This window comes from Sinohyriopsis cumingii, unplaced genomic scaffold (genome assembly GCF_028554795.1).
Source record: "Sinohyriopsis cumingii isolate HCF-2022 unplaced genomic scaffold, ASM2855479v2 utg000356l, whole genome shotgun sequence".
Taxonomy (NCBI): domain Eukaryota; kingdom Metazoa; phylum Mollusca; class Bivalvia; order Unionida; family Unionidae; genus Sinohyriopsis; species Sinohyriopsis cumingii.
The window spans coordinates 316,933-336,306 of record NW_028315891.1 but is presented as its reverse complement, the minus strand read 5'-3'; the positions used below and the strand labels follow the sequence as shown (position 1 = coordinate 336,306).

Here is a 19,374-nt window from a genome sequence, read left to right as displayed (position 1 = left end):
CTTACCCCAAATTTATGCTACTCACAATTAAATTTAATTTTGTTTTTCTTGTTCTGTTTATTATTTTAGAATGGTAGGATGGTGAAATACTGATGACAAATTATATTTAAACAATTAGTCAACAATACCAACAAACTAAATATTATGGAAAATTTAATCACTAAGAAAAAGGCAGTCCTATATAATGTTATGTACCTGAGTATTCTGACTTTACATTAAATATCAGCTATGTATACCCCTTCATGACACATGAAAGACTAAAGAAAACAAACGTCCCCTTTTATCTCTCTTACCCAAACAAGAATATACAGTGCACAGGAGAAAGAATTTACAAGGTTGTTAGAAAGCAGACATGTTTTGGTTTCCATAAAAAAAACTGAAAAAAATGTGCATGTGAGTTTAGGGTCATTCCTTCAACGGGGTCTCTAAGGGTGATGCCCCTGATCTTGGGGGCCCAAAAATGCCTTTCACACAAATACAAAACTGGTCCTCATAGACCATATTACCAGAATATATTCCAAAGTTGTTACTTCATTCCAAAAACAATCATTTGAAAAAATAACAAACTTTCAATAACACTTGAAGAATTCCAGTGTTCATTCATTGTCACATCAACTTGTTCTCCAATAATATTAGTGCTGATATTATTATATGTGCATGTCAGTTTTCACACAGTAATTCAGTCACAATAGTTTATCAATTTATGCAACAAATATTTTATTACACCTTTCTCTTTTAAGAAAAATCAATCAAATAAAACACCCAAATACTATATACAAATAATCACATAAATTCACTTGTCTCTTCCCCACTGGACATAACCTGTTGATAAAGATACCAGTCCTGCTCTTTTTGCAGCATTGGCAAAGATTGTTTTTGCTTTCCTTTTTGACACCACTGGCACTTTTAGCTCAGTGTTCAATCTTCTCAGTTTCTTCTCAACAAGGATGTGTTTTTTTTCTTTTAAGCACCTCCTTGTACTAGTTGTAATCTGTGCTGTCTAAACTCTAACAACTTTGCTTTACAGCACAATTCAAATCCTTTTTGAAAAGATCACAAAATGCCATATTATTCTGGTGTTCAGTTTTCTTATGAACTGACCAACTACATTTCCATTTACTTTCCACCTGAGCCATTCCCATTTCCACACATTTTTAAAACCTTTATCCAAATGTTTATGTCCTATTCTGTCTCAAAAACTGGAGACACCATGTTTTCCAGGCATGTTTCTTTTTTTCCATTTCCATCAGTGTCCATTACATGAAGATTCATTGGGAGAGTAGAAACTTTTCTATAACAAAATACTCTTTACAATGATTGTGCTAAATAATATATGGAACAAATAATTTGCATGGATCATTTCTAAACTGGAATAGACAGTTTTTTTTTTTTTTAAACTGGACTGGAGATGATATTAAAAAGAACAGACAATGAGAATCTGATTTTTCTAGTCAGGAGAAAAGCAGAATTCCACTTTAAAACAGAAAAGTCACGTCTGAGAAAATATACTAAATCAATTAACAAATCTAGTTAGTAATCACAATCACTAACATGTGATCAGTTATAATTAGAAATAGGCAACATATCTATATATAAACACACAGGGTCACAGTGGTTATTTCTTTCAATAAGGTGATTACAAATAAACACATATCCTACATGAAAACAAATATTTTTCCTTTTCTATAACAAAATTAGTCTGTTTTATCTGCATGCATAATTTTGATAAATAGGTAATTCATTATAGACTCAATCCACAGAAATGTCAGTCAGAACAATTAAATACATAAGGTTATTTTAAAAAAAAAACACAATGAAAAACAAATGCCAAAAATATACCAATCCATGGCAAGAATCACTCTTAAATTTCAAGAACTGATGAGACAACCAGCCAAAAAGTGCATTGCTTGAGGATGAAAATACAAACCTGTCTTGAATATACTTTTGGCTCTGGGAAAGAAAGATTGGAAACTTGCAAGCAGGAATCTAAATTCCATTCTAAATTATAACTTATTTTCTTCAAAATTCTTTAATTTTAATAACCATAATGCAGATTGGAAGGGGCTACAAACATTTCGACTTTCAAACCAGGATAAAGGATAACCTCATATGTTTCCAAGTTTTCTCATAGTTATAGGCCTTTTAGTATCCACATGAATAAAGGCAAAACTAACACTAGCTTTCCAAATGCAAAAGACAATTAAGTGCATTCTAAAATCATCTGGACAACAGCCAGTAATATATGGCAATCTGAAGACTGATTTCCATCTAATTTAGAGTAAAAGTTTTACACCATAATGAGACATGTTTGTCCTTGTTGCCCCCTAAGATGGTCTCCAAGATGTTCTTTTCTCTCTGACCTTGCATGACAAAAAAATAATAACTAAACTAGAGCAACTACAATGCCTGGCCAAATAAATCTCCATGCTTTTAATTGCATGCTCCAAACTCTATTACCCACCCCCGACCATTGCCCATGAACCATAATGCAACCTCTGTTGACATGAAAAACTGATATTTTTGGCCAACTGAAGGTTACCTTAAAATGTTTCTTCATGATGTCACTGACAGTACTGATGTCATATGGACTGGGACAAAGGCTGTCTTCATGATCAAACACAGTCTTAAGAGCCAACTGAGTAATCCAATAAGCTGAAAAACATAATTTGATCTCATAACTGGGACACAAATGATTTGTAAAAATATCAAAAACCAAGAGGAATACTTGCAGAACTTCAAGGCGTGGAGTCAAGGTGAAAAACTTAACTCTGGCTTTAAATGTTGTTTAGTATAGATTAGTACAGATTTTCATATCCTCTTTATCTATGATTTGCATTGGTTTAGTACTGTCAGATTTTATAAGGAACTGTAAGAGAACAGATTCAGTAATAGCCACTTTACAAAGTTACCAAATGGTCAATTATGTTATCACTGTAACGTGTTAGCTAAATTTACCATCTCCTTCATGTATATAAATATGTACCAGTAGATAGAAATAAGCTCAATTAGTGCACCACATATCTGATATTCCCCCTGCATCCCACCCCCATTAGGTGAGTGTGCGAGAATCATGCACTGATAATTTGGCATGTAACAAGATTCTTTGGGACTTTCTATATATTCTTTACTGACGGAAACTACCAACGTACCTGTACAGTTAAAAAATACCACGGTATGTACCACAGGAAACAATACTGTGGTAAACCAGTGCACAACTCTACAAACTAGATCAGTTAAAAAAATATTCCAAAATGATTTGAAATAATCTTACCAGAACCTTCATCCCCCATGAGGTGTCCCCATCCCCCACATCTGAAGGCACTGTTATCTGAATTAACCAGTTGACAGTTTGACCCTGTTCCTGCAATCAGTACAATTCCACCTGAAAAAAAGAAAATTAATGTCTACTTGTGCAACCTATGTCAAAGTCATTGCTTGGGGATGATTTAAGCAAATATAGTCACCAAGGTGCCCATCATTTTGCTAAATAGACCTTTTATGATCTGCAAACTTCAAACCCATCCTTTTTTTGTCAATGAATTCTTTTGTATTCCATGTATATTATCAACTCCATTGTCCCTTCATTCAAAAAGAGCAAGTTCTAACAGTTACAACATTTCACTTTGTCTCAATCTATGACATTTCCGGGTGCCCGAGTGGCTGAGTGGTCTAAAGCGCTCTCCGTCACAGATCACTGCCATCTCACCTCTGTCTGCGTGGGTTCGAGTCTCGGGCTCGGCCAATGTAGATATGTGAGAAAGCCTGCCAGTAGCTTCTCGTGGGTCGGTGGTTCTTTCCGGGGTTTTCCCGGGTTCATCCTCCACCATTGATACTGGCCGCCATGTATAGCCTACCTTGCGCTGAAAAATGGCATTAAACCCTATAACAACAACAACATGACATTTCCACCAAGAGTACACACATGAAGCTAAATGTGATTGATATTTCTGGCACTGAAGCCTAATTGAGAGCAAATTATTACTCACTGACATCAATGTCTAGTAAAGATAAAGGTTTATTTCATTTTTCATCCTGCAGAAGTAGGTGGAGAGAACACATACTTCTCTGTCACTCTACTTGAGATAAATCCATATAATAAATTGGTGACAATATCAGAGACACTCAGTGGCTTACTTATTGTATATATGAACTACTCTTTTTGAGGGCCTCAAGGTAGATTAGTTTTTAGCTAATTGTGTTACCCTCTTTAAATAAGGTCATTATTATTATTATTATTATTATTATTATTATTATTTTTGAGATGAACTGATATATCAATAGGAGTTAAGACTTTTATGGCATAATGAACCAACAAACAAGCAATCAAATACAAGAACATGAATGAAAAACATGGGATAAACACCGCATCCTCTCCCACCTTCCTTCAAATATAAAAAACAGCACAGATCAGCTGGCACATTATCGGTGTGTAACACATACTTCAATAAAAAATGGGACAGATCTGCTGGCATACTATCCGTTTAAAACATATACCCAATGCCAAACTGCACAGACTTAGATATGTTGGCATATTATCTGTGTATAACACTTGCTCAAATGAAAAACAGCAAAGACCATGATCTGTGGCATATTATCTGTGTATAACACTCTCATATACAAACAGCATAAATTACTTAGATCTCCTGGCATATTTATCTGTGTATAACACAAACCAATATACAAGCATCAAAGACCTAGATCTGCTGGCACATTATTCATGTATAGCACATACCCAAATACAAACTGAATAGACCAAGGTTTGCTAGCATATTTATCTCTGGATAACACATATCATAATACAAAAATCATAGACCTAGATCTGCTGGCATATGTATCTGTGTATAGCAAATACCCAAATACAAACTGTATTGACCTTGTTTTCCTGGCATATTTATCTGTATATAACACACACCCAAATATAAACAGCACAGACTCAGTGTCTGCTTGAAGATGTAGGTTGACAGTTCACAGCTGGGTATGCAACACATTAATAAACAGAATAAATATTCAATCAGTATTCTCACTAAACTGATTCAAATCCTGTCCACTTAAAAACCACCATTTAAACCCAACAGTCAGATTAATAAATGCAACTTATATGTACATAACATTGTTTCCTCTCATATTATTATATTTAAGTTACAGATATATATAAAAAAAATGAAGTTGGTGGGTGTAAATTATTTTGCATGATATAAAACTCACCTGTTGCTATTGCAAAGCTTACCTTTTCTGGGATCGAATTTCCCTCATCTGTATAATAAAAATTCATCATCCCATAGACAAACTGTCAAACCGTAAAAGCACAGAGCCAATCTGCTCCCATATCACTAGCCCATAAGCAATAGTCATCATCTTTTTTCAGACTATGCAATTTGTATCAGTTTACAACACTGCAGTATATTTTACCTTCAGCTCGTGTCTTGAACAAACATTGGGTATTTAACTGTGGTTATTACTGATATTAAATGAGACATAGCTGTTGATGGAATACTTAAATCACCTGTAGCTGTAGCTGTGAAAAGTGCTCCCCATGTATCACTGGCCACAAAAACATTCTCTGCATCTGTGGTGTACTTTGACTTCATGCCTTCAATTAACTTCACCTGTGAATCCTTCTCATCACCACCACTCAACGATAGACCCTTAAAGAATAAGATTTAGAATTCTTCTGCATTCAAACCCTAACTTATCAAGTAACATTTACATAAAAAATAATACAAATTCAAAACATCATAATTTGACCCTAACTTTTCAAGTAACATTTACATAATACAAAATCAACGTATCATCATATTTTGAACCTTACTTATCAAGTAACATTTACATAACAACAATACAAAATAAATCCATCATCATCATTTATATACATCATATCGTATATCACCAAATTATACTTAATGACATTTCATCATAGATAATATATGCATTGATTTCACTGTCAGATGGGAAATTTCTGAACAGGAGTCACCAAAGACACTCTAATGGCCAAAAAGAAATTTTTCCAGGAAATAAAGATAAGACCATTTATTCCTTTAAATTGCAGAGTTTTGAAACCATCTCTGATACATATGAGCAATATCGGTAACAAGAATTTCAAATTAGCTATTGTGGCTGCAAAATTGGGAGTAAGATCAACTCTACTTTAATTTAGGACCAACTAGATGTCATTAAAAGTTTTTTGAGTGAAAACTAAGGTGAGTATGACCATCCATTCAAGTGGGGTTGCAACACCAAGATTTTCAGGCTGTCTGATATTGGTACTATACTGGAAGCAGGTCAGCACCATTTTCATTTAGGGCCAACTAAATATCATCTGAAAAATCTTATGCTGATATGACCACCCATATTTTCAAAATGGCCACGACTGCAGTGGTTCGATCAGTACCATTTTAATTCAGAATTAGCATTTCAATGATTTTCAGGTGCAGATAAACTGTGATTTTCAAGATAACAACCAAAGTGGCCATACTGGATATTAGATTGTTATCAAGTGGCTATATTGGCTACTAGATTGTTACCATTGTCATTCATGTCCAACTAAATATCACAAAAAATCTATTGCAGAAGTAACGATAAGGTTTTCATGATGGCCACAGTGGAGATCAAATCAGCACCAGTTTCACTTGGGAGCAACTATACATCATAGAAAGCCTATGTCAATATGACTATCCACCCAGAAGTAATGATAACAAGATTTTCAAGATGGCTACTGTGATGTCCATACTGGAAGTTTATTGAACACCATTTTAAGCTAGGACCAAACATACAATGAGATAAATATGTCAGTGTAAAGTTTCATGGCAATCCTCCAAGCAGTTTGGATGGAGTAGAGATAACAATCTTGTATAATGGATGAACATATAATGGACCAGTAGAACTAGACAACATAAACATTTGGTATAAACATGTTACGAAACATATGAAATTTTAAAGTTATTAATGCAAAAAGAAAAACCCAGGAAAAAAACTTAAAATTATTATTCTACCTGACAATCTGATTTTCAACTGTTCTGACACAAATTCATCTAAATGAATGCAATAAACAGGGTATGTGTATTATACCCCTCTTTGCTAATATTCTGGACTCATGTGGGCAAAAGCAGTGACATATCATACTATGATCTAGCAGCTAAAAACATCACACAGCATATATGGTGAACAGAATATTCAAACCTGTTTTGATTCAAAATGAAAAAATTAAACTCACTTTTGAAAGAAAAAAATGCTACTGAGTGCAAGGAACTTGTGACATGTTATAATATACATGTCAATTTCACAAAATGTGTATCTAATTAGCAAACATCTTATAATCCTATATTTTACAGCTCCAGCAGCAAGCAAAGTTCTAGGTACAAGGGACTTGAGAGTGCTATTTGATAACACCAAGAACTGCACATACACAAAACACAAAAATTATCATTGACACTCTACACAAGTGGTTCTTAACCCTTGGGTTAAGACCCAAAACTGGGTTGTCGTCCTATTTTGAGTTTGTCACCAAGATCATCCTTTTAATTTGAAATTTCCTACCCTAGTGTGTTATTTTTAGTATTTAAGGATGGTGAGGCTAACATCACAAACCTAATCTGGGTTTCCACCTAAATTGGGTTAAGAACCAAAACTCTATACTACAAACACAGTAGCACTGGCACCACAACTCCATATTTTCATCATACATTTCATGTCTGTATTTAAATTCGGATGAATGGAGCAAAAATTAACACATATTGAAGATCTTCTGGGGGACACAATAATCCCATGTTATTTCTATGCAATTTCACAGCTGGATACCTGGAAAAGGTTTCTGCTTTGTGCAAATAATGGCTGCGGAGTCAAGAGAATGTTGCAGTGCTGACCATCATCTTGTTTGATTCAATACAATTACAGCAAAGTTCAGTCACAATCCATTAGCAAATGCACTGAAGGTCAGATCTTCATCATGTTCATTTTTTAAAAAGTCCATATTAGTAGCATAAATTCTTTAACGACATTATAATCTCTTAAGAATGAATAACAAATACAAAATTTTAAATCCATCCACCATTTTAATCTAGGACCAACTACATAATGCAAAAAGTGTTTTTAGAAAAAATCAATACAAATTTGCATTTGAAGTAGCAACAAGATTGTTTGCTTAGCCACAACAACCACCATGTTGGAAATCATATCAGAACATCATTGGGCAAAATATGGCAAACCTTGTTAAAAGCCTTGTCAAAAAGACCAGATCTCTTCCTCCTCTGTTGCCTTGACTGACAGATGGGAAGGGGCAGAGTATCTGAAGGGACGGAAAGCCACCTTGGCCTGTCTTGCATTTATCTGAATCAATGGGAAAAAAAAGGACATCTTTATCCTGCTCTTGTTCCTAGGAGGTAAGACTATGCGACTCAGTGTCTCCCTGCTGCAGGGTACACTTGGAGGTAAGAAAGACTGCAACCTGTAACTCAAGTGGATCTAAAGATCTGTCCCAAGTAGTAGATTCTGAAGATTTGTGAGAGCAACTCTCAACTCCCCTTGGGGTTTGGAGGAAGAAGGTCTGCCTACCCTTAGTCCTTTTTACCCCGCTTCATACGAGGATGATGAAAGTCCAATTGACTGCAGCATCAACCTCTCAACCATAGTGACAAGGTCCTAAAGTCCATTGATGCATGCAGAGAAAGAGGCAATAATGTCCCTGCAGTCAGAAGGCACCATATTCCATAAGGATTTAGTGGGACTGTAGGAAAAGGTGTTCCCCTGGTGACTGGTCAATGAAATGTCAGGCAACTCTGGTTTGTGGGAAGAACTTTCTGCATATCTGAAAGACATAGATCATAGCTCTCCCCTTGCCTGGTGATTCAATCCCATCACCAACAGCAGGACCCAGAGACTGAAAGGGTGCTGCTTGACTTAGAGCACAGGACCCACTGTCCAAGGGAATTAGTTAAGAAAATCCCATCAAATTCTGAGGAAAATGTGGAAGGATTTTTTTCTATACATTATATACACATGTTCATCTATGTTTGGAGAGGTTTCAGACCTCATCTGATCATAGACCACCAAAAGAACAATCATCTGTCTTCTTACAGCCTGTACAAGATAGATAAGTGGATAGGGTGTCCCAGGGGGCTTTCCAGCAGCTACTCCTACCCACATCCCACTTAGACATTGCTGCAAGAAAATGCTGAAAACAACATTTCCCAAAAACTTCTATGCATTTATGATGTAAAAATATGATATATTTGCACTAAGTCAATGCTCATTTAATAATAACAAGAACTCCAGGTTTCCAGGTGTTGTCTCAAAGAACTAAAACAGCCACTCATGTTTTAATGCAAAAAGGTTCATAATGCTAAGCTGAGTACTAAAGATTAAAAGAACATAAACAACCAATAAGACTCAAGATTAATGAAAGACAATATCAACCAGGCTTATCCATGAACTGGAGACAAATAATTAGCAAAACCTAACCATGACAAGACTGCTAATAATAAGAATAATAATAAGGAACACTATCCTAGACTGACTTTTAAGAACGGACTGATGTTCGATCACTAAACACATAAAAATGAAAAACTGGTGTGTCACCTGCTTTTCAGATAAAAACAATGCAATTCATATTAAAAGAATTAATGTTTAATCTATGGGTAATTTCACACCATAAAAACAATGTAAAAAAATTCTGGTATTGTTTAAATGGATATTGATGATGACTCTGACAGTTTTCAAGACAAAGTGACATTTTAAGAACTTGCATGCTAATAAAATTTGCCCATATACTGTTGATGGATGTGTACACAATATTATTCATATTTATTGTATTCCTGTAAATAGACCAAACGTAAACCATATATTTTTATATTAGAATTTATTGTGGAATAAAAATACTGAAATAAAATTAACAACTTTGCCGCCTTTATTATTATGGATCTGTTCTGCTTCATCTCCAATTCTCATGCATGTAAATTTAATAGCAATTGCAACAACCTTTAACATTTTTATAGATTTTTATTATTTTGTCACCATTTCAGACCTTTCAGCCCCAATGATACACAACAATGGAAATTTTGAAACGTTTTCAGGGAGATTTCAACTGTTTTAGGGAGGATTTCATCAATCTTTAAGGTATGAAAGAACCAATATGTTGAATATGTTTACAAAAAGTGATTGCTTTTCAACATTTCAAGATATAAGCCAATTATAGTAATTCACAACTCAAATAGTAAAAAGCATTGCATATAAAAACTACAAACCTTAAATAGAAAACCATAAAAAAATCATTGGTGCCTTCTTTTTCTTACCGGTTGGTTATGTACAGTTCTTGTAAACAAACAATAAATTAAAGCCAAAATTTTAGGTATTAAGTAACACTTAACAGAACAGTCAAGAACGTTTTGTTGCAGATTTATTTGCAGAACAAATATTTGATCTTGCCATTGATTTTTTGTACATTTTAGTTATTTTCTATACTTGTTAGTGCCTTTTAAATGTTCTTAGTGCCTTCTTGGCGCTTCTAGCGGTGTTTGGCAGGACACATCAAGACAGAGACAGTAAACATCATGTTCAACTCAAAAATTTGTAAAGTTTACTGTAACCTTAATTAACTTTCACAAACTGCAGTTCCAAACACCACAGAGCTCAATGGCTTTTTCATATCTCTGGACATAATGTAATCCTTAATAAATAAACTAGTTTTTATGTGGTCCATGATGACAGGGGCAATTATCCTTCCCACCATCCATGTGACAACTCAAATCAACACATGATGTCCAGTGCTCAAAGAATTTTTTTTCTAGGCACAGGCCCTGACTGAAATTCCACAAGCCTAGACAGTTCATATCTGTCAACTCTCAAACCGCTAGAAAAACCTCCTGATTTTAGGGGTATTTCCATGCCTACCTCCCGATCTCATAATATCTCCCAATTTTTCACAGAGAACTCCAGACTATTACATTGTCTATCAATTTTCATTTCTCATTAAGAAAATACAAACATACCTAAATAGATATATCATATGCAATCCACAGATGCCATATTCTATTTTATCACTTGTGAATACTCTTGTGACAGAATAATTAATATCACTCTACAAAGCTTTTTTCTTCTGTAAATAGATTGCTAAGTCAAGATTAAACATTCATGTACATTTTTGTTTTTTTTAAACCTCTACAACAGTACTATAATAAAAAAATATTTATAAAAAAAGGTCACCAATTAGTTTCAATCCCATGAATGATTACTGTGAATGCTATGTAATTTTCTCTGCAAACAAAATCACATTGTCATTCCCACCAAAGAAACTCAGCCAGTAAACACCTGGCATTCTTCTACCATATATGTAAACTTTAGTTACCAGGATTAAAGTAAAAGAATAAAACAAAATATGCCATGCAATATATGTGCCCCCAAAGAACTAATTCATAGTAAATATTTTATTTAATAAACAAACAGTGTTACATTCCTTAAGGAAATAAGGTGGGATATAAAATGTGGGAAAAACAGTTACCACATGTACATTAACTTGTGACTGCAGATTTGAACTGTTAAAATGAAGTCCTAGGACTCATAAGTTACAACAAAATATGGTATCATTTACTTGCCAATCAATTGCTGGTGCTTATATAGACCCACTGTAGAATATGGTTTCTTTGAAGTAGGTCCGAAGGGCAGTCCTTTTCACAAGATGAATGCAATGATGAGGATTAAGTGTTAATTAGTCACACCAGCCATATGCTTGTGTATTTAAGTCTAACCGTTAGCTTTTATACAGTTTAGCCATAGCTGATCAGGATATGAAAATGGGGGCTTGTCCTGGGGGAAAATAAGTTGTGTCACAGGGAGAAAAGGAATGTCCCATAAGCGCTTACATATTGGGGCAAAGATGTGAGGGCAATAGTTGCCTCCCCCAATTTCACCTTTAAACATGTTTTGGCCTACAGCCATAAAATTTCATGGCTGACCATTATATGTCCCACTCCCCCCAAAAAGTTTCACCCTTCCTTATTGGACCTGGAAGATCGGTCAATGTTTATTGAAATCAGAACTTCAAAAATGCCTAGTAAAAACCTCCTCATTTTAGGTCCCAATCTCACTATTTAATTTGTTAATCTTCGTACATGGCTCTTGAAAAGTTGACAGGTATTCCAGACTCCAATTTCTGCAAGCCCAAAATTTCCCCGTTTTTAATATTTTCACACAATGTTTTAATAGCTGCAATCCTGATATAATTTTAATAAAAATGAATTACACTTGAACACTATTCCCATAACTGAAATGATCATGCTCTGCATTCAATATTTGCAGTAAAATCAGACTTCAAAGAAATGCTAGCACTGTTCACAAACTTGTCAAAAATATAATACATACTGGCTTAAACATTCTCATTCAAGGCAATAATATGTAATAACCATTGTTCTTGTACACACATCTATCATCTGTTTGATTTACCTATAATGGGGTTTTCCACTTCCTGGCCCTACCTATGCAAATTAGCACAAGTCTTCAACACATCACACTAGCTACTGTCAGCCAGTTAATGTGAAAATTTGATTTTGTAACTGGCCACTTTTCCTTTAATTGCAGCTATTTAAACTGCCCAAGGGATAGTTTTATATCAGTTCCAATCATTACAGATTACCGTTTAAATATACTACATATAACAGGCATACTGAAAGTTTTTTTGTTGTTGTTTTTTTTAATAAGATTACAGAAAACTCTGTTTTCTTGAAACAGGACCATATCAGGAGGTTTGGGAAGACAAAATCATAGTTTTAGCAAAGCTTCCATTTTATTAAAATCTGATCTCGATTTCACATAGGACATTGGTAATCTGATTTAGATTGTAACGTGTTATGGAATGTATGTCAACATCTTGAAAGTACATTTACTCATTTCATCAGCGCGATCAGTTTCCTCAGGCAAACTTTTTTTTTTCGACAAGCCTGATGGGCACCTCACTCTGAATACAGGACAGGTCTGAACTAAAATTAAAGGGGCCCCTTGTGTCAGGATATAAAAAATTGTTACCACTGAAGTCCACCAAATGTTATTGTTGTCCTTCCAGCTTTCTTCCACAATAATCTGAATATTCCCTTTTATTATTCTGCACTAATAAAACTTTTTCAGAGCTTTATTGTCTCTTTCATTTTTATATGTCACTTATTGGATGCCATTTAAAAAAGGAAATAAGCAACAGTTTGACCATGCAAAACAAAATACACAGTTTAAAGCATCTGTGGTACTCTGGTAAAGTTAGTCTGCTACCCCAACTAATTCTAATTAATCTAATATAAAACCAAAAACAAAAATAAGCCAGTATCCGGATTTTGCCAGAAACAACTGTATTTCTACAATTTATGCTTTAAATCCACAAGTCTGTATTTTAAGGGTCAATCCTGTAAGACTTATGGCAAAATTATAAGGCTGGCAGGTCTGGTTTTTCTTTAAATGAAACAAATTTTCCTCATGGTTTTGTTGTTTTTTTCCTGGAGTAATAAAAACAATGTGGGAGTACAGGAGAATTGGTCACATTCCAGGAATCTGCAGCAAAAAATGGGAAGGTTGCAGAATTTTTTTTAAAAATGCATTGAAAGTAAGTTATTAAAAAAATGTCTGTTAGTTTATTTCCAACTTAAGTTTTTACATCTTAAAGTTCTGAATGACAAAATACATGACTTTAACGAAACTTTCATGCTTTTTAAAATGGTATATATCTTTGAAAATTATTTTAAAAACTTGTTCTAAAGAGACAGGTTGACCAATGTCACTGCATTTGACATAACAAATTTTCAGTTACAAACAAATGCCTGTTTGAATCAGCTTCAGCATGAAATTAGTTAAATGGTAGTAATTTATGTGACTGGAAAAAGAAAGGGATAGTGTGCATGGGTCAGATAGCTAAGGGTTGATGGAAAAAGAAAGGGATAGTGTGCATGGGTCAGATAGCTAAGAGTTGATGGAAAAAGAAAGGGATAGTGTGCATGGGTCAGATAGCTAAGGGTTGGACTTCAGAATGTAGATCTGGGATCCAGAATATTCAGAATCAACTTATGGGAAAATGAATTCTAATCATACCATTGAGGGTATTTTTCATCCAAAAAGGAGTAAACTTGACAACAGCAACAAGTTATGTATTACTGATACCAGAAAAAACTGTGTGCCTAGTTTCAGGACTTAAGCAGTGCAGGAGAAGCAGTGACAAATAAAAAAGAGCATTAGACAGGTAGAGCTACAATAATCATCCCTAATGAATACATAACATTTAATCAATAGGAAAGTGGCATCTGTAATTCTCCTACTGTACAACACATGCACACTTCACAAAGCTGTATTTACTGCCTGACAAAAAGATGCAGAAGTCACTGGCATGTTATCCAAAAGAACAAATTTAGAAAATGTCATTAAGCTGCCCAACAGTGTCATAACAATTTGGCAGATATGAAGGTGGTAATGAAAGTTAAAATGTATCTCAAAACCTGGCAACAAGTCCAATCCCCCTAACAATTACTTTTAGGGCCATGCATTAGAGTATACAGAAAGGTTCGTGCAACTTTTTATTTTTCTGCTGTATTTTTCCACAAAAAGCTTCATTGATAAAACTGCTTACAATAACATTGCAATATGCCTTAATTTTTGCCACCTATATGCAAATACTTAGAAAAAATTCAATCCTTTGCCCTTTGCCATAATTTTAAAAATAAAATCATATAGCAAACTGCATGTTATTAACATTATGTTGAACAGTATTTCACCAGGCTCTTTAGTGACCATTTCAACAGAGCTGTGTATGTCAGTCAGTAGAAGTCATTCACTTTGTCAGAGTTCAGGCATGTACATACCAGAGCTTGTAATGGTATGTCTTGATCAACATGTGCTTTCTTCTTGGCTTCAACCACCATGTCATGAATCCTCTTCAGGCATTCTTCCAATCCTATCAACTAAAACAGCAAAATATTATTTAACAAGAGCCTATAATCAAAGGGTCATTTTTTAAAGACGGCACTCCATTACTATAATGCATGATGTTTGATGTGTTTAAATAATTCAGCAAGACAATATATACTCGCTTCTAAGTAGAGTTTGACTACAAACAACATAAACCTAATCTGCCGTCGCATAATGCACTAGCAGAAGTCTATGTTGCTTGTTCTACTCATTACTCCTACCAAACTACATAGACCTAGAATGGCCAGCACATTACATTATATATCTGGGTCTGTGCAGTCTGCAGCTGGAACAGACTAACAGGAAAATATATACCGTAAATTGTAGAGCAAAATCAAAGAAGATAAGACAAGCAATCTGACTGAAATCATACTTACCAATGCTTTATATCAATCTAGCAGATTTCCATTTTAATCCAGTTTGGTTTGTAAGCTGCAGTTACTAGAGTTGCATCACAGGCAACAACTTGTGTATTGCAGAACATCAAGAACTATCAGTATTGACCTTTCCATAATGAAGAATGTAACTGCTAAATGAAACAATGGTACAGCAAGGCTCAAAATTAATGCTAATCTGGTAAATATGCCAAACAATCTATACAATCCTAGCTGGCACAAATCAATTGCATCTGTAAAACTTTCTGCTGATCACTATCATAATTTAACCAGTGTTTTCTGTTAGAAGTATCTAATAAACATGGGATGGCATTCCCTTTTATAGTTAACTGATTTGTTTAGATTGTACTGATTAAGTACCTGTCAAGACTTTGCACTGAGGATATAATAGGAATGTACTCGGCAGAAATGGCCATGCATCAAGTAAAAAAGCAAGTGGACTGTCAAAACAGCCACCATACATGCTGAACAAACCTGGTACCCTGGCCCAATTCACTAACAGTAATACTGATGGAGGGATCAAGCTATATTTGAATTTTAAGAAGCTGGTAAGATTATGTACATCATCTATTCAAAAATCATCTTGAACATTCCATTCTTAACTCCATGTTTCCTTTCTTTTCTCTTGATAATACTGCACTCTCATTCCATATCCCCAGGACACAATTTAACAAAGTCATTAATGTGTAGTAAATAATAATAATCTAAACATCGTGTATAAACCCTAAGACCAACACAACCTTGTTTACTTCAATCAACACTGACCCAGTGATTAGTGCAGGGACCCTCACTTCGAGACATTTCAGTACCATCAGAACGAAATAAGACCATCTGGGAATGGGTTGCTCCACTGCAAACATTAAAAACAGAATACAGTAAAATATATATCAATTCAGCACATTAAAAGTTGTATGGTTTAGGTATTTAATCTGATACAACTTAAACAGACCCAGGTATTATATATGTGATAAGGAGCAGGCACTCTTCTAGCAAAACATAATTTGGACACAGAGAAGGCACTTTCTACATGAATGTAGTCACCCAGAGATGCAATTTATATGTTTGTACCATGGCCATGTGAACACTTTCAGTAATCAGAGTAAAGAGCTAACAAAATATATGATAGCCCCATGCCAGTAGAGCCCTTCTAAATCTAGATCAGACCCTTCATGTATTTTAATTTTAGCTGCTTGTTGGGCCTGCCCAAAATTTTTTGTCTAATTTGCCTGAAAGCTCTATTTGCAGGTCCCAAAAGCTTAAGAAGAACATCTGTTTGTTTCAAAATGTGATTACTTGTGTATATGGCAAAGCAGGTGATCTATGAATGGCAGAAACTGTACTGTTTCTGTTCTCTGTACCTCATTACCTATCATTAGCACTCATATGTCCTACATAAATATCATTGATATATCCCATATCATCATCATTCAAGAGACTTGGTAATGCATTACAGGCTGTATGTTTAGAACAGTACAGTGTACATATGTGATTGTTTGAAAATTAAGCTAAGCATTGAGATTAGTGGTTTATAGCATTCAGAACAATGATTTTCACTGAGATAATTAAATTAAATTATAATCCATTCAGCTCCGAGAGTTAGTAGCCAATGAATCTGATAATCAGGAGTGAGCATTTACTGTAATTGTGACAAGTACAGAGTACCCTGGTATATACTTTTTTAAAACTGCCTTCCCTGAGTACCGTGCATATTTAAATACAACAGCCCTACTCAAATAAGTTTAGCAAATGTTTAGGGATGTAACTAAGTACAGTACACTTCATTCACTCGAACACTGGACATCACTCAAATCCTCATGTACTCAGCACCACCCAAATGACTTGATTTCAAGTGTTCTTTTTATGATTTTTGAAACACCTGAAACAACATTCAAAATATCACAATACATATTTGAGTCTGCAACATTTCAAGTTTTCACAATTCCACTTAACAAATTTTAATTATAGTATAAAAAAGCAGAACACAAAGGTCATCAAACAATTTCCAAGTACTTGTAAATTACTATGTACTTTTATCAAATTCCCTTTTTATCAACAAATTCTGAATGTCTCCTTTTATATTCGTTAAACCCACATCCATCCCTTATCAGATTCACACCCTGCTATCATTATACTGTGCCATATCTTGTTCCATTAATTAAGTGATTTTAATTAAGTGACCAATACAAGCTCTGAAAGAAATGGCAAGGAATCTTGGTCAAAATCCAGGTAATAATTTACATACAGTAAATAACCTTTTGGACAAGTCTTTGTGCTTAATGGGGTTTAAATTCACTTTTCAGCATATGATAGACTATACATGGGAGCCAGTATATATTTGATGGAGGAAAAACATGAAGGGCTTATGTGAGAAAATGTATCAATTAGCTTCCTGTGGGTTGGTGGTTCTTCCCTGAATCTTTCCAGGTTCATCCTTCACCAGATATACTGGCCACCATGTATAGTAAATCATGTCCTTAAAAATGGTATTAAACCACCTTACTTTGATAAACATCGCTCTGTACAATTTTAATCCACTGCTTTTTATATCATTTCAGGATGTTTGGAACAGTTGAATTTTATCATATACTATACTGAGCAAAATAGTGCCAAAGAATTTGGAACTTGTTTTGCTTGTTGGATGAATATGAACTCTTATTCTAATCATGATATGTATCAGCTGTTGTTCTGTGTCAAGTACAAATTACTTTTTTTTTCAAGTGATTATCACATGTGTACCCTTCTGATAGCAACTTTACGTGATTTCTTTGATGCCAAGTGCAAGACTGCATATGAACCTTATTCTTTCTTGAAAATGGTCAACAAAATGTCAAAGAAACTGAGATTCATAGAATGAATCATAGAGTAAGACATTCCCATATGCTGCAAAATGAGGAAACAAATGGAACATCATTAGCTTTATGCACAATGACTCATTTCTAAACAATGCTTTTTAGCTGAAGCATTGGTGGTTTCACTTATCTTTTGCAGCTTGTGAGAGAGTTATCATAGAATCAAATCAAGACAAAGGGGGCATGGATGTTTAAATGAAGAAGCAGTAACAAAATTAATCAGGGTGAAGGATAAAGGTCTAAAACTTAATTTTGATGCTAAACCTACCATGGAAAAGTCGGTTAAAGTTTGTTCAAGACAAAAAGTGAATGCATCATACAGTGCTGTGTTGCTTAAAGATGATATGAACAAAGGCAAATTGAATATCATCTTTTGTTTCATCTTCCAGTGATGTCAAATTTATTGATATGAAATTGTATTAGGCTAACTATATTAATATAGAAAAGAAACTGTAATCTCTCCCTTAATTCCATCTAACTGTTACATCACAAACAATTGTAATTATCGCTGTTCTCAGTTGCCTTAGTTTTTCATTCTTTTACTATAATACAAAATATTTCAAATGAATACCAGGAGATCTTTTGTGTGAAACCCCTTTGGAGTATATCTTGGGCAGGAGTAAGCTTATTGTCTGTATAATTATGCAAAATGACCTGTCACATGATAATGTTATATAGTTTGTGAAAGAACTAATGGCTAATAGCAAGTTATGATAAGCATACACAAACATGTAAAGACATGAATACACATAAACTTGTTAGTATTTTATGAGATGATATCAGTTACAGAGGTCTTGCTAGGATTCTAACACTAGGAGTCCAGGACTCCCACTTTGTTAAAAATAGGAGTCCCACCAGCAAAATTTGCAGTCCCTTCCATGGGTCAAGCTAGACTTGAATTTTAGGGAGAAGTGACTTTTCCTTTTGGACAGAACAGGGAGAAGTGAGCACTAAACAGGGAAAAGTGGATGCGAGGCAAGAAACACAATATACACTTATATGTTCACTTATTTGAATTAAGCCCTCTATTTCCCAGTTTTTCAATTTGCATTTAACTTTGGATTTAAGCAATACTTTATTTTCAAGTAGACAATTTTCTGAGTTACTTTGGCCATAAGACTTAAAGAGAATAACAGAAACAACATTGTAACAAATTTTAACTGAGTAAACAGATTATATTACTGTAATTTCAAGTTAGTAAAGAT

At 34.4% G+C, this 19,374-nt stretch overlaps 1 protein-coding gene across 1 annotated transcript in view; it reads right to left on the bottom strand.

Moving 5' to 3' along the window:
- The window catches only part of LOC149774283 (N-acetyl-D-glucosamine kinase-like), a 44,177-nt gene that overhangs the window by 21,068 nt on the left and 3,735 nt on the right, over positions 1 to 19,374 (bottom strand). Inside the window, exons 2-6 of the mRNA XM_089945512.1 lie at positions 16,086 to 16,170; positions 14,820 to 14,918; positions 5,504 to 5,645; positions 3,272 to 3,382; positions 2,540 to 2,652 (exon numbers count right to left, since the gene is read on the bottom strand). Of these exons, the coding sequence (XP_089801638.1) occupies positions 2,540 to 2,652; positions 3,272 to 3,382; positions 5,504 to 5,645; positions 14,820 to 14,918; positions 16,086 to 16,170 (550 nt within the window). The remainder of the gene's footprint in view (positions 1 to 2,539; positions 2,653 to 3,271; positions 3,383 to 5,503; positions 5,646 to 14,819; positions 14,919 to 16,085; positions 16,171 to 19,374) is intronic.